This window comes from Manihot esculenta, chromosome 13 (genome assembly GCF_001659605.2).
Source record: "Manihot esculenta cultivar AM560-2 chromosome 13, M.esculenta_v8, whole genome shotgun sequence".
Classification (NCBI taxonomy): Eukaryota; Viridiplantae; Streptophyta; class Magnoliopsida; order Malpighiales; family Euphorbiaceae; genus Manihot; species Manihot esculenta.
Genome location: NC_035173.2, coordinates 11089140 through 11113729, shown reverse-complemented (window position 1 = coordinate 11113729; position 24590 = coordinate 11089140). Strand labels below are relative to the sequence as shown.

General features: G+C 28.1%; 2 protein-coding genes across 2 annotated transcripts; both read right to left on the bottom strand.

Moving 5' to 3' along the window:
- Positions 1 to 3061: 3061 nt before the first annotated feature.
- Positions 3062 to 9051, bottom strand: LOC110630563 (formin-like protein 3). The gene is made up of 6 exons (XM_021778100.2): positions 8911 to 9051; positions 7973 to 8606; positions 7283 to 7880; positions 7009 to 7205; positions 4535 to 4770; positions 3062 to 4293 (listed from the first exon to the last, which is right to left on the bottom strand). Exons 1-6 carry the CDS (start codon positions 9049 to 9051, stop codon positions 3445 to 3447), a joined length of 2655 nt encoding a protein of 884 aa, XP_021633792.2. The 3' UTR covers positions 3062 to 3444.
- LOC122721558 lies at positions 8593 to 12705 on the bottom strand. The gene is made up of 4 exons (XM_043949525.1): positions 12467 to 12705; positions 12171 to 12376; positions 10213 to 10389; positions 8593 to 9097 (listed from the first exon to the last, which is right to left on the bottom strand). Exons 1-4 carry the CDS (start codon positions 12563 to 12565, stop codon positions 9094 to 9096), a joined length of 486 nt encoding a protein of 161 aa, XP_043805460.1. The 5' UTR covers positions 12566 to 12705; the 3' UTR covers positions 8593 to 9093.
- Between the last annotated feature and the right edge of the window lie 11885 nt (positions 12706 to 24590).

The following is a 24590-nucleotide window of genomic DNA, read 5'->3' as shown; positions in this document are numbered from 1 at the left end:
TTTTATTTATAGTTATAGCACATCCCAGAAGCTTCCAGAATATTGTAGAAAGCCAAAATTGTTACAAATCAGTTACTTTTCAGTTACTCAGCATGTATATAAACATAATCATCATTCAATAAAATATATACATTTTTTCCTCTACCAAACACAATTATTTTCACAATTACGGACTTCAAACATCCAAATTAACAATATATTACATTAAAAATATGAACAACGAGCCCTATTGATCAATTAATAAAGCAATAATAATAATAATAACTAAAATTGCATAATTATTGGAAGAACAAAAGATGAACAATAAAGTTTAGATCTCACAATTCAAGAAAAAACTGAAACTTCAACCTATCATCAACTGGAACTAAAGAGATTAGCCACACATGATTGCAAGAAAGTATAAAAGAAAGAAAAGAATTTAGCTGAAGAGTGGATAAATGGGCTGCTGCTATCAAAAAAGTGTTTAAATAACAAAATCCTATAGAAATGCTCTTGAAATTTCTTCATAAAAGAGTTTTGTTTGAATATTTTCAATAAAATAACTCTTTTGATTTGTTTCCTACGAGGGATGAAGATTATTTGATCTTTGGGAGAGGTCATGCCGTGAAATTTGGACTGAAATACATGAGATCCCCCATTTTTTAATGGAAAGATTTGAATTCATTTCTTTTTCCGCATTAGGCTTGCTTCTGCTACTATTCATAAGTTTGTCCAGAGACTTGGATAAATTTTTAGTCAAGTCTGTTCAGTCATTGCATATAATCAAATTCTTTTTATTGATTTTGGCTTATCTTTTCTATTTTTTACTTTTCTGTAAAAATATAACAAAAATGCAGAATTAATAGAAAATCATTTAGATCGGTGATAGAGAAGAAAGAGAATATATACTACTATCAATCATGATATTTGTTCAATTACAATATTTTTTTTTATTACCTACAAATATAATATGAATATGATTATAAATTTATATTTTTAGATTTCACTAGGCGATTAAACTTGTCCGAGTCATAAAATTTCAAACTTAGGAGATGACAATTAAAATAGTATTTTATATATGTATAGGATTGTGATTATTTCACAATTTAATATTTATTTTAAAACTATGATTTGTTTAAAAGTTATTGAAAAATTATTATATACAATTATAGATTTTATAACGTTATATTATTTTAAATATCTATTATGGATCATATTATATGAACATTTTATGTTTTTAACATTTTATACATGAGAGATCGAAAGTCAATAAATGAAAAGTATTGCTAGTCAAACATTATACCGTTATTAAATGTTGTCCGGTTATACCGTTAGTATTTTCCAGTATATTTCAATTTGTAAAATATTTTTTAACCTTATTGATTGCTAAACATTTAGTAAGCATGTAAATTAAAAAAAAAAAAATAGGACGTTGAATTAATTTTTTTTTTTATCATTTATTATATTATATTATTTTTTTAATTTGAATATCAATATTAAAGAAAATATTTTTACTAGATAAAATATTTAAATTATTTTTTTAATAATGACAATTTATAATAATTATAATATTAAAATAATGATAATATTTAAAAAATAAAATTGAAATTAATAATATTTATTTATTATTTAATTTCATGAAAAATAAATAAATAAGAAAATTAGGAAAATTTTAATTCTACTTAAAATAATCAAAAAGTTTAAATTTAATGATTAGAAATAATAAAAATTAATTTTATATATGATGTATTAGTTTAAATGTATTATTGTTAACTTAAGTATCTAAAATCTAATAAATTTTAATTAGAAAAATTGAAATTATGTAAGAAGTAGGAAAGAGAGATAATATTTTAATTGTATTAACTTGAAAATCTACAATAAAAATTAATAGGAAGTTTAAAGAAAAAAAAATGAAGTTAAATGATTAAATTGAAAATATAATAAAATTGAAGGACTGTGAATGAAAATTATCCCACCAGCAAAGGAAAGTCAGCATAGTTTGAGGAAAATTTTCTTATTCATCATGCAATGACCAAATCTTGTTACCTAAGTGTTAACACTATTTTTTTCAAATTGCAATAAAAAAAAAAAAAAAAAAAAAAAAAACAGATTACTTTCCACATAATATTTTCACAAATAGCGGCCAAGTCCTATACAAGATATAATATAAGCACAAAAATCACATCAACATGCAAAATCTAAAAATTAACAAAGCTAAAATTTTAATGATTTAGAAATTAAAGACAAATATAAAAAATTATCTTACGATTTTATTAATTTTTTTATTTCGAATAATTTATTTCGAGATCAGTGATTTAATTTTGTGTTATAGTACTATCTTGTGATATAAATTTTATATTAATTTATAGTTGAAAAATAGTCGTTATTTGTAAATAATAAGATACTATAAAATAGTATTTTAACATAAAATTAAATTATATATTTTAAAATAAATTACAGACTCTAAAATAAAAAATTGATAAAATCAGAAGATATTTTTTTATATTTTTTCCTAGAAAGTATTCGTCGAGCACATATAAAAACGTAGAGTTTTATGTACACGGTGACCTGCAAAGTTCATAGTTAGCTAGACTTAACAAACATTATTTTTTATTTTGCTTTCATAATAGTAACAATAATAATAAATAATAAGAGAAAGAGAATAAGAGAAAAGGGGGAGAAGAGTAAAGAAATATTACCTCATCACGACATGTTAAAGGCAGCTTGAAAAGATCCTGAGCACCCAAAACCAGGGACTCCTGAATAAAACTATGATTCCAATTTAAACCAACTAGTGCCAGTTTTCCATGGAAATTTCTTGATTCGTGAATTATTGCGAGATTGATTAAAAGCAAAATTTACTATAACCCCATTAAATTATTGAAGGTCAATAAGCAAATTAACCCTCCAAATAATAAAAAATTTCAACTTTGATAGGAAATATAATCATGCTTAAACTATGAATTGATGCATATGGTACAGTGAAAAAAGGACAAAAAGCTATTGATATTATCAGATGAATGCTAAATTGTACAACAAAAACCTTAATCTCTTCAAGTAGAAACTCAAAGATCCAAGGTCATGACATCTAAATCACTCCTCTTTTTGTAATCAAATAACCTCCATCAATTTTTAAGCTTCAATTAGAAGACTTCTGAGAATGACATGCACATATGCTGCCACAGACAGGACAGAGATATGTAAATCTTTTTTATCAATATGTACCATTCAATCACTCGCCTCCAAGATCTACGTGCCACCTGAAAAAAGCCACTCCTTAAAATTATTTAAAAATGGAGTTTGATGATTTTTCGTCAAAGTTAAATTTTTTCATGAAGATGCTTGCATGCTCACCCATATCTTCCTTCTCATAACTAGTGTATAAATCAATAGAAAATGAGCAAGAAGATGTTTCTAAGTCAACATATTTTCATACCCTTTGGGAAAAAAAGCTAAGGAGATGAGCTAGCTCTCATCATCTGAACTGGAATAATCAATCCGCCTTTCTGCAATGGCAGGAAATAATCTTTGGCGATTACTATCAGATTGTTGACGGTTTTCAAGAGAAGTTGATGGTGTTGGAGTCTCCTTCTTAGATGTCTTCATTGGCGTTGTTTCTCTAACATCTTTGACTTCTTTACATGCCTTATCTAACATTACCAAGAAATCACGCACGATTGAGAATAAATGTATACCTTCATTCTTTCCTGCATTCCCATGAAAATAATCTGCTGTTCTTTGCACAACAGCCATTATCCTCTTTTGTTCTTCTAATATCCATGCGATTTCTGAGTCTGCATGGTCCGCAAAACTACTCAATGTACTATAGAATTTACTGTCTTCATCCAAAGGCTTCATTTCAGTATCAAGAAATGCTTTAGTTTTTGTTAGCGATTGCTTAAGTTTGGTCACTGTTGATGCTAGGCCATCAGCATCTACTGCTGCTGCCTTTTTTACATCTCGTAGTTCAGTGCTTAAGCCTGAAACCACCTTGAGGCCCAGGTTACGATAATGTTCTAATGACTGATTAGATTCCTCAACCAAATCCTCTGATATTGTACTAGAAACACTCTGGTTCCTTGCGATACGGACAGCACGTAATCCTTCAGAACGGATAATCTCTTGAACAACAAAGTGCAAGAGTGTAGTCTTGCCATCAGTTCCCTTCACATCAGAGAGTTTCAAGAGTGTGTCAAGCTTAAAGGCCATTGCACCACCACGGTATGTACCATCATTCATGCGATTACCAGTTTTTAAAACTGCTTCTAATAGTTTTAGAAATAGCCTACTGTTTTGGAGCTTGTCACTTGCTATCTGTCACACAAAATAGTTTATAATTATGTAGCCATAAGCATTACACTGTAATATAACTGACATAGGATCTCAGACATGAAAATATACTTAAGAATGTAAGAATCCTAGCATGAATGTTAGGATAAAATGTCTGGCCTTATCTTTTGGTAGAACATATAAAATTTAATGAACTAAGGATTAACAAACTAGAGTTTATGAAATAGACAGTTAAGTTACAATATTTATATATACTTTATCTCACCTCAAGAGCTATAAAGGACTCCTTGATGGTTGATACTTCTTCTGGAAGAGAACTCATGAACAACAATGACTCCATCCGTTTAAAAGCGAATGGGATTTCAACTAAGATTTTGAGGAAACGCTCTGCAGGACCTAGTAGCATAAGATCACCTGTGTATAATCTAAGCTTCAATTCCTCTTCTGATGTCAATGTCATCTTCAATAAAGTTTGAAGGAGCTCTGATGGAAGTTCAGTACCTAAGTGAATAGGTAAAAGCATAAGCCATTTTTACCCTAAAGCTTCAAAACCAAGTTTAACTGTCATCAAACTATTCTTGTGCTAATATGAAATATCCCAACTTGCATATTGAAAGAGGATGAAAGTTAAAATTCTCTATTAGTATTTTGAGCATTCTTCTTTGGAGTTTTATATATACTACTCCTGCCACTTTAATTTGTTATCTTCTACTTATTTAGAAAATAAAAAAATTAATATTTACGATAATTTATATATATATCAAAACTTTAAATTTTAAATGATAAAATTAAATTTTTTAATTTATCACAATTATAAACCAAAGATTAAATTGAATCTCGAAAAGTTAATGATAAATTATAATATAGTTCTTAAAGTGTTAAATTATTAATAAAATATATGATCATTTAATTTAAATTTTATATTAAAATTAAATATATTTTATATTTATTATATGTAATATTTAATATATTATATTGAATAAATATTTATTACAAATAAATTTTTATTATATTAAATATCACATATAACTAATATAGATTAAAATATTTGATTGAATGTTTATACTCAATATTATAAGTTATGAGTATATTTTTTATATTTGAAAAACTTTGCTTTCTATTAATAATATTTTAAATAAAATGAAATATTATACATTTTAAATTATAAAATTTTTAAATTTTTATTAATAATATATAATATTATATAAAAGTAAAAATAAATAATAAAAAATAATATTATTGTAATAAAAATATGCAAGGATTATTTTATTAGTGAAATAAAACCATGTTATCATCCAATTGCAAATTATATATCAAGGTGGATGGTTTTAAGTGTTGGAAATATATTAGAACCATGGGTTCTAATCCACTAGCATGTATAACCCTAAAACCATTGACATGGCTAGAGGTAGGTCCATAAAAGGGTTTCTATTGCATCAATGTCTTGAAAAAAAATATCCATATTAAATATAAGGATTTCAAATTGATTTCAAGTATTTAAGCATTCATTTTTATGTTGAAAGAAAAAAGAGAATGAATAAATATATTCAAGAAAATCATGCAAACAAAGCAATTCAAAATATTTAGAGAAATTTACGGTATAATTCTTAAATGTTTAGCAAAATTCACAATTTAATTTTTTTTAATAATAAATAATTTAATTTTGAAGTTTTTATTTTATTAATAAATTATTTAAGCCGAACTGATTTTAATACTAACTAAAGAAGATGTCTTTTTGCTCCATCGTGTATATATATATAAATACCTAAAACACTAGATTTGCAATCCCTAACATTTCCAAGCAGCCACTTCTTTCATAGCTCTCGTCCTCTAAATTTTTGTCTCCTTTCTTTCATTGTCTGTTTTCTTTAAAACCAATAGTGGATCTCATGTTTCATAACATTTTTCTTCTCTGACTCTTTGTTCTTTTCCAACTTTATTTTAATTCAAGAAGAGAAAACACCATGAATTCCATCCATATTCATACCTCTTGCGTGCCTATGCACACATTGCAACTAAATCCATGACCAACATATGCCAATTATCTCCAACTTGCAAGCTAGCTTGAAGCTACAGCCATTATCGCTGAAAGGCACCATTTCTACATTTAATATGATTTTGGTCTCAGAGATTATTTGTTCAACTTCCTTGTGAATTAGCTACAACTTACATTGCTTATAAGTTCAATGTTTCATCAATCTTTGACTAAGATTTTCAACTTTTGGGTTTGTAATATTTGATTATAAGTTTTTATTTTTTGCGGGTTTGGGATAAATATTCTTGAAATTATGGAGTTTCAGTATTGGAATTGATAATGTAGCCCTTTTGATCTGATATGTTGTTGTTAATTGATACTTGAAATTCGATTATGAGAGAAACTAGTTTTTAATTATGATTCATTTAGAATTTGGCTGATCATATGCAAGGATTTGGCTGTTCAAACTCATTATTTTTCACACATTCTTAGTGATTGTGGAAGGGATATCTAAGTTAAAGCCAAAATTTCAAATTTCAAAGCACAAAAGTTGGAAATTTGCTTTCACCACAACCCTCCTATAAGAGAGAGAGAGAGAGAGAGAGAGAGAGATGAAGAGGGATGATTGAATTAGTAAATTCTATTGAAATTCCACTTAAATAAAAATATCAAAACATGTCTAGTATTCATGCAAACATATGCCATATTTGATCATTTTATGGATTTATTTCAAGTGAAAGAAACTATGATAGGTGGAAAGTCACCTTCTCTCAAGGCGTCAATGACTTCTTCTGTGGTCACATTCAATGCTCGTAGAAGAATCGATAAATTTTGTGCTTTCCTGGCATCAATGATCTGTATAAACTGGATTGAAGATTCAGATGAACTCCTTTTGCGATCATTTTTGTTTTTATTTGCAGCATTATAACCAAATAATGATTCCATCATCTCCTCATTAAACCTGCAAAATTGAAGTATTTAGTCGTTATATAAGTGTGTGGTAAAATTGATTCAATTAATGTTAGAATGTAGTCTTACTGGAATGATCCAGCACTGATTTCATGCCAGACCATTGATTGATCAGGGCTAGCCATAACCTTATCCCAAAAAAATGGCTTTAACTTGGTTTTTGAAGGTCCAGAGGAATTATCATCATCTTTTAAGCCGGAACCGGTACCTCCCCTAGGATGTGGTGGAGGGGGAGAAGGCTTTATGCTAGCCTTTGGTGGAGGAGCAGGTGGAGCACGACCAACTTTTGGAGGAGGTGGTGGGGGACGATGATTAGAAGGAGGAGCTGGTGGTGGCTTAGGAGGAGGAGCTGGTGGTGGTTCAGGAGGTGGTGGAGCTTGTGGAGCTTGTGAAACTTGTGGAGCTTGTGGAGCTTGTGAAGCTTGCAGAACTTGTGGAGCTTGTGGACCTTGTAGAGCTTGTGGAACTCGTCTCCCAGGAGGAGGTTTTAGAGGAGGGAATGCTTCTCCAGCACTGAATGTTGATGATGGACCACCCTCAACTACAGATGGATCGAAATTTCCATTCATTACTGAGAAATTACTCTTAAAAGAATTACTCATTTCGCTATTTAAGTTGTACTCCTTAAAACTTGATCTTCTTAAACTAGGAGAATTCTGCGAAGAACCTAAAAGTTTGCAAATAAAAATTGTTAATATGTTTTTTAGAAACTAATCTTATAATAATCAATGACAATAAAGTTTAAAAAGAAACACATACTAGCTGAGAGACCACTTAAGTGGAGGAGTGGCCTATCATCCCTCTGTCCAATTCTAGGTCCAGTTCTGTATTCACTAGACCTAAAACATAACCAGCAGCAGAAAAGTGAAGCAACAAAAAAAAATGTTGTTGCCGCAGTCGCTACAACAGCTATAAAAATTTCTCTCTCAATGTTATCAGCAGCTTGGTGGTTTTGAAGTTTACGAGCATGTGAACTTGGTTGATTTTGCTGTAACTTCCTCTGGAAGAATGGATGAGGCAATGGATATGAGGATGTAGAACTGGTAGGTGTTGAAAGACTATACTTTCGAGATTTTATTGCAAGCTTAGGAACCAGATATGGAACCGAGCTTATCACTATCTGTTCATGAGACTCACCAGCTAGAAACTCAAAACACATGGTGAAACAACTTTTGGGGATATCCCATTGGACAAGAGGAGAGACTATATTTTTTTTCCTCAGGCAATTCACAAGTTCTTGTTTCAGAGAGGATGGTCGAATACAAAAACTTTCACACGAGTATATTGACTTTGAATTTGTAGTTTCTCCCTTTGGTAAATAGAAACAGAAACCTTTAAAACAATTGTTCTTGCTGATCAATGCTTTCCTATAATGGATCCAAGCCAGTTCTGCCTGTAGTTAGAATGTTTTATCAAATTCTAGAGTTAATAATCAAGGTCTAAGAATGTTCTATACAATTTTCCAATTGCCATTCAAGTAGTAACACATGCATATCAACTTTTGTTGAAGCTCTTAATCATATTAAACAAAATTTTCAACCGAAAAAGGAAATGAAAAAATGGGTAATTATATTTTCTATAATTACAGGCAATAACAAGATAACATATAACAAGAATTCCTTAAGGAAAGATTTCTTCATATTGATAGCCATTAAGAAAAAGAAAAAGAAAAAAAAAAGCTAAAGAATTTTACATACAATTTCTTCAGTTATCTCTGAACAATCATTGCCAAAAAGCATTTCCTTTCTCGACCTCATGCCCCATGTACTTCCAATAGCAAACGCGTAAAGCAGAATCATCATCAACACAAATGCATTGCCATCTTTTCTCAATTCCATTGCCTTTTAAATCACCTCCCCATTCGTGTAATACCCTTCTCATTATCTAATCAAATAAAATAATGCTTGTAAAATTATCACATGTAATGCAAAACAAACCAAACATAAACACAATATCTTCTTCTCTCTAACGTTGCCCTTCTTATATTTCAAGGTACAGGCAATATCATTCAACTTTAAGAATAATCCAGAAATTTATACACTACTTCTCAATCTTAACAGCCCTGAGAAGAATAACATTATATTCAGCAGAGTTATGATGGTATTCTTCTCAGGAAACAAGAAGAAAAGAGAAAAGTTGGCGATGCTAGATAGAGGCAAAATTTGTGAAAATTTAGAAAGTTTCATTTTTTCCGGGGCAAGAAGAGGAGGGGGATAGAGAAGGAGAGTTGGCGCGCAAAAAGACGTGAGAAGAGAAATGTGAGACACCCATTTTAAATTACTTATAATAATTTTATTTTATTTTTAAACTATTTTTTTATTAATTATTTTTTTAAATAAGTATTAAAAATAAAATTTAATATTTTTAATATGAATATAATTAAAAATTTAATAAAAATATTTTTTTAAATATGTATAAAAAAATAAAATAAACAAAAATTTAATTGGCATATCTTAATAATTAATAATACTACGTAGACCACCATTTATAGGTAGTAGATGAGGTATTAATTAAAATTATTTTATCTAATTTAAATATTATTATTTTTGTCTTATGATAACTATCGTTTAAAACAAAAATTTCGTCATAAATTATTTATTACTTTGAGAATTGTAAGTATTATTAATTTTTTTACATGTACGTTAATATTTTTAATTCATTTAACATATGTGAAAAAAATATTGACTATTTAAAGGTATTTTTTTAAAAATTAATATAAATTTTAAAAAATTAAAATTATTAATTAATACTTTTAATTTTATATATAAATTTTATAAAAAAATTTAAATGACAAGAATTTGTGGGACGAATTAAAAAATGTCATTGAAAAAGCCTAATAACTAAAACAAAATTAAAAACTAACTATGTTGTTAACAAATTAAAAAGATTATAAATAATTAATTTTACAAAATTATAGAAATTAAATAATAATTTTTTTAAAAAAAGACAAAAGGGCAATATAGTCATTGTAAGCTTAAGCACCACCAAGTTTTTCTTACTCAGAAATAGCAGCAGTGGCAGAAACGTAATAAGCAACGGAGAACAGTCCGTGAACAAAGCACAAAATTCCTCCAATTGATAGAAAATGATGGTGTGAAAAACCACAGGAAGCCCTTGACTTGTTGTTTGACATTGTTCCAATCACCAACATTGACAATCCAACGGCTACTATGACCCTGCTCAATCAACCATGCAATAAAAGTTAAACATTTAAGTATTTCATAAGGTAAATCTCAAATCTGAAAAAGCTGTTGTCTATCTTACCTTTATGTTCAAAAGGACTTTTTTTTTTTAATTTTTCACTTATTCGAAATTTTATAATTAGGATTTTTTTTTTCAGTTAATTGTAGTATAGTGATATTAGAGTGTTTTTTAAAACGGTAAAATATCAATTTTGAATTTCAATAAAATATATATATATATATATATATATATATATATATATATATTAAATTGATTTACATTATAGCCCATAAAAGTTTAATAAAATTTTTTAAATTTAATTCATATTTTTTAAATAATAAATAATTTAATTCTTGAATTTTTTATTTTATTAATAAAATATACATTTTTAAAATTTTTTATTAATCATAAAAAATAAGTTAATTCTGAATCTATAACCTTAATTTTGTTAATTTTTAATACATATTAATATATTTTATAGCAGTTTTATATTAAATATTTTTTTACAATATAAACTTCACATTTTTAATTTATAAATTTATAAATTTTTTATTTATATCAATATATTTTATTATAGTCTTGTATTAAATATTTTTTTAATTTTATTAAAGTAAGTAAATTTGACACAACTTAATAAATTATTTTCTATAAAATTTATATAATTTTTTTTTGAAATGGGAATAAGGAGATTGGTGATTGGGAAGAGTGGAATCTGATATCAGATTTACTCACATGCACTTACCATCAAACTAAGTCTATGAGTGTAATTTATATAATTTTTTAAAATATATTGCAATAAATAAATGTATAAAATAAAAATAAAATACAAATACTTAATTTAAATTATTTATATTAATATAATAAAAATATTTAATATAAATACTGAAACTAAATTGTTTATAATAACGTGGTAAAAAAATATTTAATGGAATATTATTATAATATGCAAAATAAATTTATTTTATTAATAGAACAGTTATTTTATTAAAATTTATTATTTAACTATAATAATTTAGTGATTTGAATTTTATTTTTTATAATAATTTAATTCTCATATTTAAAAAAATTATATAAATTTTATAAAAGTAATTATTACCTTAATAATGTTGGAAAAATTTTTAATAAAATTTTTTGATATAAATTAAAGGTTAAGAGTTTATGTTTATTTAATAAAGAAAATATTTAATATAAAATTTCTATAAATATAAAAAATTAAAGTTTAAAAATTTTGAGGTTTGTATAGCACAAAATATATTTAATATAAGATTATTATAAATATTTTGATATATATTGAAAAATGAGAAAATTAGAGTTTATAGAATAACGAATGGTAAATTTTAGAAAATGTCTATTTTATTAATAAAATAAAATTTTAAAATTTTAATTATTTATTATTTAAAAAATAAGGATTAAATTGTAAATTTTATTATCTTTTAAGAATTATAATGTAAATTTACTATATATATATAATACTTTACCACACATATAATGTGCGGTGAGGTTTGTTTTTTTATTTTTAATTTTTTTATTAACTATTGCAATTATAAAGTGTGGCCGTTGATTTTTTTTTTAAATAAAAAAGTTTTACCATATTTTTAACGTGCGATAAATTTTACCGCACCTTAAATCCGATAAAAAAAAATTTCTACATCAAGGTTTAAAAATATTTTTATTTTGTTTGGCAAAAAGCTCCAAAACAAGCTAAATTGATCTCATTCAAGAAATCTAAGTGAGAAGAAGAATAAAAAAAGGTAGGTTTTATAAATATGCATACCAAGAAAAAATGTAGCAAGCCGTAGAAAGCTGCCTGGTAGGAGAATCTCTTTGAGTCTGGTCTTGAGAACAAACACACATGCATCCACCAAGCAAATTAGCAAGAACATGAGCTACACCTAATAGTGCAGCAGCAGCCAACCCTAGCTTGAAAGCATCTTTACTTGGCTCTTTACACTCAAATACCAATACCCTCAAGTGCATAACCTACAAAAATCTCAAAAATAAAACAACAAGTACAAGAAAAATAATTATTAACATGAAGAAACTAAATCAAGAATGATAAAAGAGATAAACCTTGTTTTGTGCAATTTCTGCTTGGATGCCGAGAATCCCAGCACCCACATCAACTGCAACAATCAATAGACAGACTAAAACACCTCCAAGTTTAACCATTCTTCACAAAAGATTTAGATGATGCAGGAAAGGAAGGCTGTGGAGAGAGAATATATAGAAAGTGATGAGAGAATGAGATTAGCTGGAAAAGAAAAACCAAGTAAAAAGCTTCTTTTGTCCATGCAGTGGCAATTTTTTTCTTTTTTTTGGGTCTATTTTCTCTTTCCTTGTTCAGATTCCTTTGATGGAGAAGGAAGGAAAACGAGGAAGGTATAAAGCAGCTCATGGAGGAGCGTGCATAGGCATCAATTGCTGTAGCAAGAAATGGCCCATTTGAATCTGCGGGAAATCTTTTGGGATTTTTTATTAATACTAGCGTTAATTAAAGAACTTTTGTAATTCACCCAATTCGATATTATTCATGTATAATTTTATGTTTGATATATAGAAATTGATTTAAAATATAGAAATTCTTTAAAATATTTAACATCTCATATTTAAAAATTTAGAATGGACATTTAATAAATATTTTTTTGGATGATTTTTAAGTTGAAATATTCGAATACATTATTTAAATTATATTTTAATTGCAATCATGATTTTCCTAAGAAAAAAAAAATTAAAAGCGCTAACCTTAAAAATAAATTTGCACTTTGTATGTATCCATTCTTGGTATATATTTGTTTGTGTAAGCCTATTAATACAAACAATAAAGTCAAAAATACATTATTGACAAATACTTTTAAGATCAGTTTTGGTATATATATATATAAAATAATTTAAAATTAAATTTAATAATTTTTAATTATAAAAATTGATGTGACTGAAATAAAATTGTGCAGTAATTAGTTATTCTATAAGAAAATATGAGGTGATTATAATTTATTGCAAGTCACTCCGATACTCAATCAGTAAATTAAAGAAAATAACGAATATAAAAAATTATTTAAAATTTAAGAGTAATTATATAAAAATATGTCTCTTGATTTCTACTATTATTAGTTTTTATAATATAAAAAGATGAAATTAATTATTATATTTTTTAAAAATTTGATTGATATCGATTAATTAATAGAGAAAAATATAATTATAATTGTAATAGAATTTATTAAATTATATTTAATATCGATAATTTTATATGAAGATTCGACCTGTTTAAAAAGAAATAAATCTTGATATTTTGAATATCAAGTGTTATAATATTTTTATTTTTTTTTATAAATGAGACTTTTACAGCCGTATGTTATAATTTATTAAAATTTTACCACATATGTTATTATACGGTGATAATCTATGATAGGTTTTGAGAGAATTAAGAATGTTGAAATTGTAGCATAGATTTTATTTAAAAAAATATACTTAGTTTTAAAATGTTTAAAACGTTTGTTTTCTTCTGAAAGTCAGTCTTGATCCTCACCCCAGGATGACACACAAGCATCTAAGCCATTTTTTTCTTTCCAAATATTTTTCTTTATTTTAGTAGTCATATTATTTTGTTATTTTTTATTATTCTTTAAAAAATCAAACCATATAATTCAATTTAATCCAACTTAATTTAATCTCTCATACTTCATTTTTCAGATACACCATATTATTTAAAATTCTATTTATTTATAAAAAATAATTTATATTTAAAAAATATTTTTTAAATAAATATTCTTTATAAAAATTATTTTTTACGAAAATTATTTTTTACAAAAATTATTTTTTATTAAGGTAATTTATTTTTTTATTATATAATTTTAATTTAAAAAATAAAATATATTAATAAATTTATATAGGAAAATGTTAATAAAATTGTCAAAATGTATAAAATACTTTTTTTATATTTTGCATTTTTTTATATTTATCGTTGATTAATTTTTTTGAACATTCGAAATACAAAATAATTTATTTTCTCTTAATTAATTTTTCAGTAAAATAATTTATTTTTTATTATTTAATTTTAATTTAAAAAATAAATATATTAATAAATTTATATATAAAAATATTAATAAAATTAAAATACAGAAAATTATTTTTTTATATTTTTTCATTAATTAATTTTTTTAAAATATTTTCCAAGTTAAATTTAATGTTTCTAAAACCTAGAATACGTCTAAAATAATAAACAATACGTCATTTATTATTAAGGAGAAACATACAAATTCCTTAACTCAACTTAAAACCTTTTTCATATCGGTTTAAATTGAAAAAATTAATTAAAATAAATTAATTTAATTTTTTATTTCAATTTAATTTTATTTTTAATTTTAATTATTTTAATTCAATAATAAAAAAATTAAAAAAAATCAAATCGAATTGATTAATAATAATAATATATTATTTTGGACAATATAAAAAGATTATAATATAATCAAAGTTATAATATTTTAATTAAATTTAAAATATTAAAAATAAAATATAAAAAATAAAAATTTATTAAAAAATCTAATTCACCATATCAAATTGAATTAAATTGAATCAGATTAATTTAATTCAACTTAATTTTTATTTAAAATCGATTTGATTTAATTTTTATAAATACTAAAATTTTAATTTTTAATTTATTTAATTTAATTCAATTTTAAATTGATATATCAAATACTGACCCCACATTTATGTCCTTGTTTAGGTGGCTAAACAAGTACCGAACACGTGATACTATTTGGGTGATCAAACCAACCCCTTATTACGAAACTACTACCCTACAGGTGCTGCTACTATCCCGCTTGCTAAAATCTTAGAGGACTTCAAAATATTTATTAAAGGTATTTTTTTAGTTAAAAACAGTTGAATTTTTTATTTTAAATTAAAAAATTAATTAAATTAAATTTTTGTATTTTTTTTAATTTCAAACGGCAGATTAAGGACCAGAACATTCTCTTTATTCATTAAAAAAGTCAAAATCCAAGTTCCATTATTATTTTTTCTTCATTTCCCTTTTCATTAATTATTCCTATCCCCTTCACTATGCATCAAGAACTAATATTAGTTATTAGTTTATGAAAACACCAATCATAATTACAAAGTTTTGTTGTTCAAATAGCTGGAGATTTCAATAAATTGAGTATATATAAAATAATTTGTATTTAAAATTTTCTTAAAAAATATTTTCTAACATAATAACTTATTTTTTATTTTAATTAAAAAATATTTTTAGGGCTCTTGACTTCTTGATACTTAGGTTATGTTAAACTCCTTAATGTAAAATTATATTATCAATACATTTTAAATAAAAATAAATATCACAAATTTTGTCAGTAAAATTTAATTAATTTCTATTAATTCCAACTTTCTTTTAATACTAAAACTGTTATTAATGATTAACATGTTATTAAGTAATAAACATGATTAATATCATTAAAACACTATTGTCATGTTATACTTATAATAGTATAAGACAATATAATATAATTATACAAAATTATTATTATTATTTATATTAATTATATTTTGATTGAAAATAAAAAACTAGACTAAAACTAATAAAAAAATAAAAAAGTAAATTGATTAAAATAATAAAATTGAAGATGTTAACTTTTATATGAGACATTGATATATTTTGTTGATATAATTTTTATATTTGAAAAATGTAAAAAAGTCAAATTTAACATTCAATTATATAGTAAGTGTAAAAAATATCAAACTTCATTTTTTAATAAAAAAAATACCCCTAAACTATTATTAAAAAATTAAATATATCCAAATAAGATTAAATAAATTGAGTAATGCATTACCTCAATTTTTTAAATTCTCATAAGTGATGGTTTTATTTGACCTTTTAATAATAATTTATGGATAAATTTAAATAAAAAAATAAAATTTAATATTTTTTCAATGAAATTTAATATTTTTGTAAATGAAATTTAATATTTTTTATTTTTCCTCTATTGTTCAGAGCAAATTTGATCCTTTTAACTATTGGCCCAACCTTCATTAGCCAATGAAGTGAAAAATAAGGACAATGCCATTAGATAAGACTACTATCCAGTATTGTTCAAAGCTTTCTACTAATGTCCCCTCACCCTATGCACCTGCTTCTGTGAGTGTGGGGTCGAATCTTCCTAGACACTGAGCATCCAGCGTCTGGTCTTGGCATTTAACGGGATACCTTCACTCCATGATGATCCTACTCTAGGCCTTCTTCTAATCAAAAGTGCCCTGAGGCCCGCAGATCACTATCACTTGAATGAGGTTGAAATGGATGAAATTTTTGATAATGTCATACACTTTGCATTGAAAAGGTGCCCTTTGCACCTATGTGGCCAAGGAGCAGCACAAAGTCTTGAGGCGGGAGTTTAGTGCAAATGAGATGGATAGGAGGCTCCTAACCAAGGAATAATGTTCGAGGTTAAAGGCTCAGGTGAATGAAGTTGAGGGTATTATGAAGGAGACCCTGAGTCAGTGGATAAGCTTCGGGCTGATCTGGATGAGGCCAATACATTCAAACTGGGCTTTGAGATTCGGGAAAAATCTACCGATGACCAAGTGGCTTTATTGCATCACCAAGTTCTGAAATTACAAGCTCAACCTGAAGGAGCCCGTGTTATTTCAACCAAAGTGGCTGAGCTGGAGGTGGAGCTGTAGGAGGCAGTAGCCTAGGGTGGAGAGATGTTCGTTTGAGGCCAGGATTCTGTAAGGAAGGAGTTGGTTAAGCGTTTCCCTTCCGAGGATTTTTTCTGGATAGAAGACATCTTTCCTGAGGAGGAGGATGCGATTAAAGAGGATACTCCCGTCAACTGGGTCTTTACTGATAATGTAATAGATGTAGAGAACACTGAGATGATAAAGACTCGGGTTGGGGAGACTGAGGATACCCCTCACATGTAACATTTTTATGTTTAATGAGAACATATTTTATCATTATTTTTACAGAGTGTCTGTGCTAGCCTTCTTTTAAGACTTAAAACAATCTATTCTTTTTAAAGAATCGCTAAGGGTTAACACTCGCCCATTGCGTTGAAAATAGCTTGAAAATCTTTGAATAGTGGGGATAACACCCAGACGCATGGCCTGGTGCATACTCACCTTGGGCCTGATCCTAAGGCTAGTACTCGCCTATGATCACTCGTCCTGTAGCTTGGGCCTCGAATGCCTTTAAAAGTTTCATACGGGACTATCTCTATGTAATCGATTTTGGCGACATCTTGCCTCGTGGTTTGGCACAAAGCCTTCGATTAGTGGGACCTTCACCCGCTTTATGACCTTCCCTATGACCTTGGACGTGCCTTAGGACTTCTCATAGGGATTTAATACATGTTTAGTGGGACCACTGCCCAGATAGCCTAGTGAAACCTGCCTTACGGCTTTGTATAGTGGAACCAATCCCAGATGGTCTAGTGGAATCTGCATTGTGACCTGGCCTAGCGGAGCCCAAATTGTGACCTTGTATAGTGAGACCAATGCCCGGATAGTGTGACAGAATCCGCCTTATGATCTAGCCTGGCGAAGCCTGTCTTGTAGCCTTGTATAGTGGGACCAACACCCGGATGGTTTGGTAGAATCCACATTGTGACCTGGCTTAGTGGAGCCCGCCTTGTGGCCTTGTATAGTGGTACCAACACCCAGATGGTTTGTGAAAATCCGTCTTATGACCTGGCTTGGTGGAGCTCGCCTTGTGATCTTGTATAGTGGGACCAACGCCCGGATGGTCTGGTGAAATTCGCTTTGTGACCTGACTTGGTGGAGCCCACCTTGTGGCCTAGTGTAGTGGGACCAATGCCGGAATAGTCTGATGAAATCCGCCTTGTGATCTCTTCTTGTCTCCTTAATCTTTTTCTTTTTTTTTTGAAGGAAGGCAACCCATCGTCCCTTATCACTGAAGAATATAACTTATGAAAATACCTCGTTAATTTTGTTATTAAAAGAATATCACTGTGTGAAGTTTAGGATTAAGCCTAGGCTCAGATATTAGTACAATTTCTGAGCCAAACTTGTGAGTGTCGATGGAAATACTCGGAATAACCCAAAATCATTTACATCTTGAAGCTATATGGTTATCCTGAAGATCGCTAGATGGCTTTTAGGGTCTGCTGTCATACTTGTCCAGACTAGGCAACTTGAACTTGGTGTTGAAGCTTTCTGCTAAGATCTCTTCCGAAAGAGGCAAAACACCATCTAGGCTGAAATTCTCTTCTTGTTCTTTTTGATATCTTTGCACGACCCGTACTAGCTTCCAATCAATACTTTTTGGAGCCTCATCTGATTCATCTTCTAAATCGGTTCTTCCTTTAGATGGCATTTTAACCGTTTCTATTCAAACTTTTGAGGTGTCTATAGAGGCTTCCTCCTTTCTTCCAGGGTCCAATTTTTATGCCTCTTCCCAAGTCTTATACTGTCCGATGGTAGTCTATAGCCTTTGGATGTATTGGAGTATCTGTTCATTGTTTAAATTATTAAGGTCTGCTTCGTTGACTATTAGGGGCGTGTTTTCTCTATTGTGAGGGGCAGAAGAAACGATGACCCCCTCGTTGGTCGCAATATTAGCAGTAGCTCTTGAACTACCAGCCATCTAGGAAGTGAAAGGAAAGAGAGGTTTCTTTCTGAGAGAATGAACAGGAGATCAGTTGTAATCCAAATGAATAGCGAGGATTCAAAGGATTTTTCGATAATGGAACCAAATGACGTTGCTGAGATTAGAATGAAGGCGTGGCCGAAATGGAGCTGCGCTGTGATTAGGTAGACCCTGCAAGGAAGAGAATGTGAGGTGGTGGTGGGTGCCCACAGCAGCCACTGCGATGCTCAAGTCAGTACATCGACGAGTATAGAAAATGCAATGAATTACTTAGAGCTATAGTATTAGAGAATAGTGTACTATTGTTTCTCTGTTCTTCTCCTTTTATACTGTAAGAAGGTGGAGGTAAATATGACATTTTCTGATAATCCGTAAGTAATGTGGTCGATTACTTGATAAGAGATATTGCCGACTTCCAGGTTGGTGATCCTGTGATTACAGGAATAATGAAGATACTTTAGACTATGCTCATTAATAGTAACTTTGTGTCGGAACTCGCCCTTCTGAGGGAAGGGCGAGTCTTTGACGATGATCCGGGTGTTTGAGGTATCTGGATCTTCCTTCCTCATGATGGACTACCTTTCCTACGCATATGGTCCTTGCCATGTAACTCTATCTCATAGTGACAGTTTACAGTTTACCTTGGATAGTTGTTATGTAATATCACATCTCAATTCACATTGTTGAATTGAAATTTAAATTTTGCTAAAATAATAAGTAATTTATCCAAATATTATAAATTTTATACATGCATTCATAACATGCTTTCTATAAATAATGATGGTATCCTAGGTGCAAGAATAAAAATGCTAGCAGCCTAAGATTAATGCTAGCATTTTAAACTCTATAATTAGACTTGGCTTAAAAGCAAATAGAAATACTAGTTATACACGTGTGCAAAGTTGTCCCCAAAGAGAGTATCTAAAGTACACACCAAAGATTATATATATATCAAATAATATCTTAAATACAGTATAAATATAAATCGAGCCGAAAATAAATTATTTATCATTAAGGTATTATTTATTCTATGTATGTACAAAGTGTGTTCAACGATTTATTCAACTATAACTTAAATTTCTTTCCATTTACTTAAATAATATGAAATTACTATTTTCTTTGCTTTTTTTACTATTACAAAATATCATAAAATTACAGTGCTAAATAAGTAGTACTACAAAATAAAATCAAATGAGCAATATAAAATTTCATTATTAATTCTAAAAATTCATTATTATTTTTCATTATTGATCCGCTGAAATCTTGTAGTGGTGGCACCTATATAGTTAAAATGCCTTAATATTTATAAAAGGAGCTTTTAGAATTAAAGAAAAGTAGCACTCATAGGTTTAGTTTGGTGGTAAAATGTATCTGAGTAAATCTGAGAGGTCTCAGATTCTACTCTTTCAATCCCTATTTTTCATTTTAAAAAAAAAATAAAAAAAAAGTAGAATATATTAAGGAATGAAATTTAAATTCTAGAATGCAACGTAAAGTGCAAAACACATAATTTGATGTTGAAATTAGAAAAAAAAAAATTAGACAACATTTTGGGAGAATGAGTGATGTGTTTGGATGAAGTAGAAATAAATGGATAACTCGCTGAACCTTTGAAAAAATTATGAAAAAGTCTAATTTATCTGACAATTATAGAAAATCTATTGAAATAAAAGTCTCCTAAAAGAGTACAAAGGGTAAAGCATAAAAAAACATGAGGAATAAGTTTTTTTTTGTTTTTAACAATTCAATCTAAGTATTTTTATTTTTTCAATAAAAAATAAAAAATGTATTTTTTTAGTAATTAAAATTTAATTCATTAAAAATACTATAAAATTACCAAATTTTAATTATTGTTAAAAAATATTTTAACATTATCTTCATTTATGAAAATTAGTTATTGTAAAAGAAGTTATAATAATTATTGTTAAAAAATAATAATGATTTCCATTGATACATTTTTTTTTCTTTTTCTTTTTAATGTTTTTCTTTTAAAAAATTTATAAGCCTGTATTTTTTTATTTTTAATCACATTAAATTAAAAAAATATAATAATGCAAGGTGTGTCTATATGATATTTGCTACCAACTCTTATATTTTATGATATTTATGTATTTTTTATATTTATTTTGCATATTTAAGTGAGTAGGCTGTAAGTATTTTCTTTTTATAAAACTAATTAAATATTTTCTTAATTAAAAATATATAAATAAATTTATTAAAAATATAATCTAATAATTAATCAATAATTATTATTTTTAATAAGATAATTATATAATTAAAAATAATAAAGATATATTATTAATGTATTGTATTGTTATATATGCATTACAAAATAAAAATATATTCGGATTTCATGTCAAACTCAATAAATAAAGTTAAAAAATTTAGAGATCAAGAGATTATAGTAGCTAAAAAAATTTATTATTATTTTAAATTATGTAAGATAGACAATAAATGCATATTATAAAAAATTTATTAGAATCTCAATTATTTCAGAAAAATAATTAAATATTGATAATTATTTTAAAATAAATTGATATTTAATGACTGTAATGAATAATGACTAAAGTCGAATGATCTTGGTAAAAGTTACCAATAATTTATTACATCAAAAGCATAAGTCAAATACTTAAATGGTAGATTTTTCATGATGAAGTAAAGCCCTTCAACACTCAACTATATAAGGGTGTTTATATTTTGCACACCTATATTGTTGGAGTGGGGACATGAAACTCACGATTAATGCCATGTTCTTGTAAGTATTTAGTAAAAGGTTCGAACTTCCTTCCCCGCTTTTCTTGAAATGATATAATGGATAAAGAAAAACATATTTCAACAATGTAATGGAACCTAATGAACAAGTTTAGAACATTAGACTTATGTTTCAAAAATTAAATCCATGAATACTTAGAAAAATATCATAAAACATAATAAAATTACTACTTAGTCTCTGTAATATGAAAAAATTTACTAGTTGGTCTTTCGATTTTAAAAAATATATTAAAACATTCTTGATATTTTAAAAAATTTAGTAGTTAGTCTATCCATTTTAGTTGTTCAGTATTTTACTATTTAGTCTCTATAATTTTAAAAAATTATTAATTAGTCCTTTAGATTTTTAAAAAATATACTAATTAATCCATTCGTATCATGGATATTTTAGATTTGTCTTTTATAATACTTAATGGTTAAAATTAACGGAAAGAATGATTAGTAGATTTTTTAAAACATCAGAAATGTTTTAATGCATTTTTCAAAGTATAAAGATCAACTAATGAATTTTTCTATACCATATGGAATATTTAATAATTTTCTCTAAAAATAACCATTCACAAGAGATACTGATGATGTCCCTAAAATCAGAACATATCATATCAATCCTAAAGGTTGAGACACAATAGTAATAGAAAGACAAATTATTGGTGGACAAAATAGAATGACCAAGCATGACACGAACTAGTACCTAATTTATTTGAAATTTCTAAATTATTGGTGGACAAAACAGAATGAACAGCACGACCATTAGCATGATCGATTCTCATATGCCAAGTGGAGAAATCAACAAAGTAAGCTTACGAAGATGAATGAACCAACTGAAGCTAAAGAGAATAAAGTCCATCTTTATTTTTGCTAAAACAAAGGACCTATTTCATGTGGGTGTCCTTAATAAGAAAATAATCAGCAAAAAATTCAAGAGACATGTTATTGTGATTCGTGAAAGTAGAAATCGTTGATCAATTCTGATGAATATTAGACCAACACAACACAAGATATTATCACAAACAAAGAAAGAATTAGAAGAAGAAAAATAAGACTTACCAACTTGAGTAATTTGAATTTTGGAACCATTATTACCAATAACCATGTGATCAAGACTATGAGAAACAGAAGGAGTAGAGATATTACCATGATAGAACTCAATCAACATGAGTCTTCCTATTATCATAACAACTTTTATATAAGTTAGAGGATATAGAAGATAAGCTTAAATAAGAAATATACTAAGTGATATGGATAGAGATAAGTTTGCAATGATAGTAGATATGATAAACCTTATCATATCCTCCATATTCACCTCATCCTCTAGCCCTTTAATGACATCGTCCCACAAAAGATATTTCAGTACCAACTACACCATTTAGACTATTTTTATGCTTTGTGTTTTTTGTTGCACAATCAAACCTTCCAACGATAATTGATGTTGCTAAGATTAGATGGATGACGTAACCAGAATGAAACTATATTGTGATTGGTTAGAACCTACAAGTAAGAAGACGTGAAACGGTAGTGGGTGCCTATGACAGCCACTCCGATGCTCAAGTCAGTATCTTGAGGAATAGAAAGAAGGTGATAGATTGCTAAGAGTTTGAATGGTGTTACAGAATAATGTACCTTTATCTCTGTGATTTTTCTCCTTTTCTATTGTAAGAAGGTGGATATGAATATATAATTTTTTGATAATTCGGCAATGATGTGGCCGGTTGCTTGATATCACCGATTAATAGGTTGGTGATCTCGTGATTACAGGCATAAAGGAGATATGTCGGACTGTGCACATTACGGTAACTTAATGCCAAGGCTCTCCCTACTGGGCGAGTCTTGATGATGATCCGGATGTTAGAGTGTTTGCATCTTTCTTCTTCGAAATGGACCACCTTTCCAACGCATCTAGTCCTTGCTATATGGCCCTATCCTATAGTGACAGCTCACGGCTTACTTTGGACGGCAGTTATATAGCATCAGAGGTCTCCCTGCTGGTCTTTGATTTTTTAGATTTGAAGGTAATGATTCATTTTATCAACCACATGGCTCAACTTGATTGTTTGCATAAGGTCCCCCTGATAGTCTTTGATTTTTTAGATTCAAAGGTAACGATTCATTTTATCAACCACGTGGCTCAACTTGATTGTTTGCATAAGGTCCCCTTGCTAGTCTTTGATTTTTTAGATTCAAAGGTAACGATTCGTTTTATCAACCACGTGGCTCAACTTGATTGTTTGCATCGTTTTGCCTTCCCTTACTCATAAAGGCATCCTTATTCTTTAGTTCAAATTAAAGACTTTGCCGACTACGTCACTGTAATACCCGGCTAGACCCGAGCATCGAAATTCCTACCTTCCGGCGGAATCTCCATTGGAATCCGGAATTCTCGGATATCAGAGCTTTCTAGAAGGGTAAAATAAAGGTTTTCTAAAATATTTTTATATGTTTTTATTATTTTAATGAAGAAAGAAATTGAGTTTTGAAAGAAAAAAGCTTGAGGGAAAAACTCAGGTTCGGCCGCCGAACATGAGGCGGATGCGGAGGCACTTTTGGCCCCCGAAGATGGTCTGGCCAGCCACCTATAAAGGGCCCCCTGTCCGAAAATTGGCGAGTTTTCTCTCTCCATTTCCGGGCAAGGTGAGTCTCCGCCACCCCTTGTCGATCTTGTGCTTTTCCTTCAAGTCTCTCATGATTTTTATGAGTTTCCATCTTGTTTTTGAAGATTTTAAGCTAAGATCAAAGTTTTGAAGCTTGGAGACCCCCGGAGCTCGATTTCTCCCAATCTCCAAGTTTGGATCACCTCTCCTCTCGATCTTCAAGAGGTAA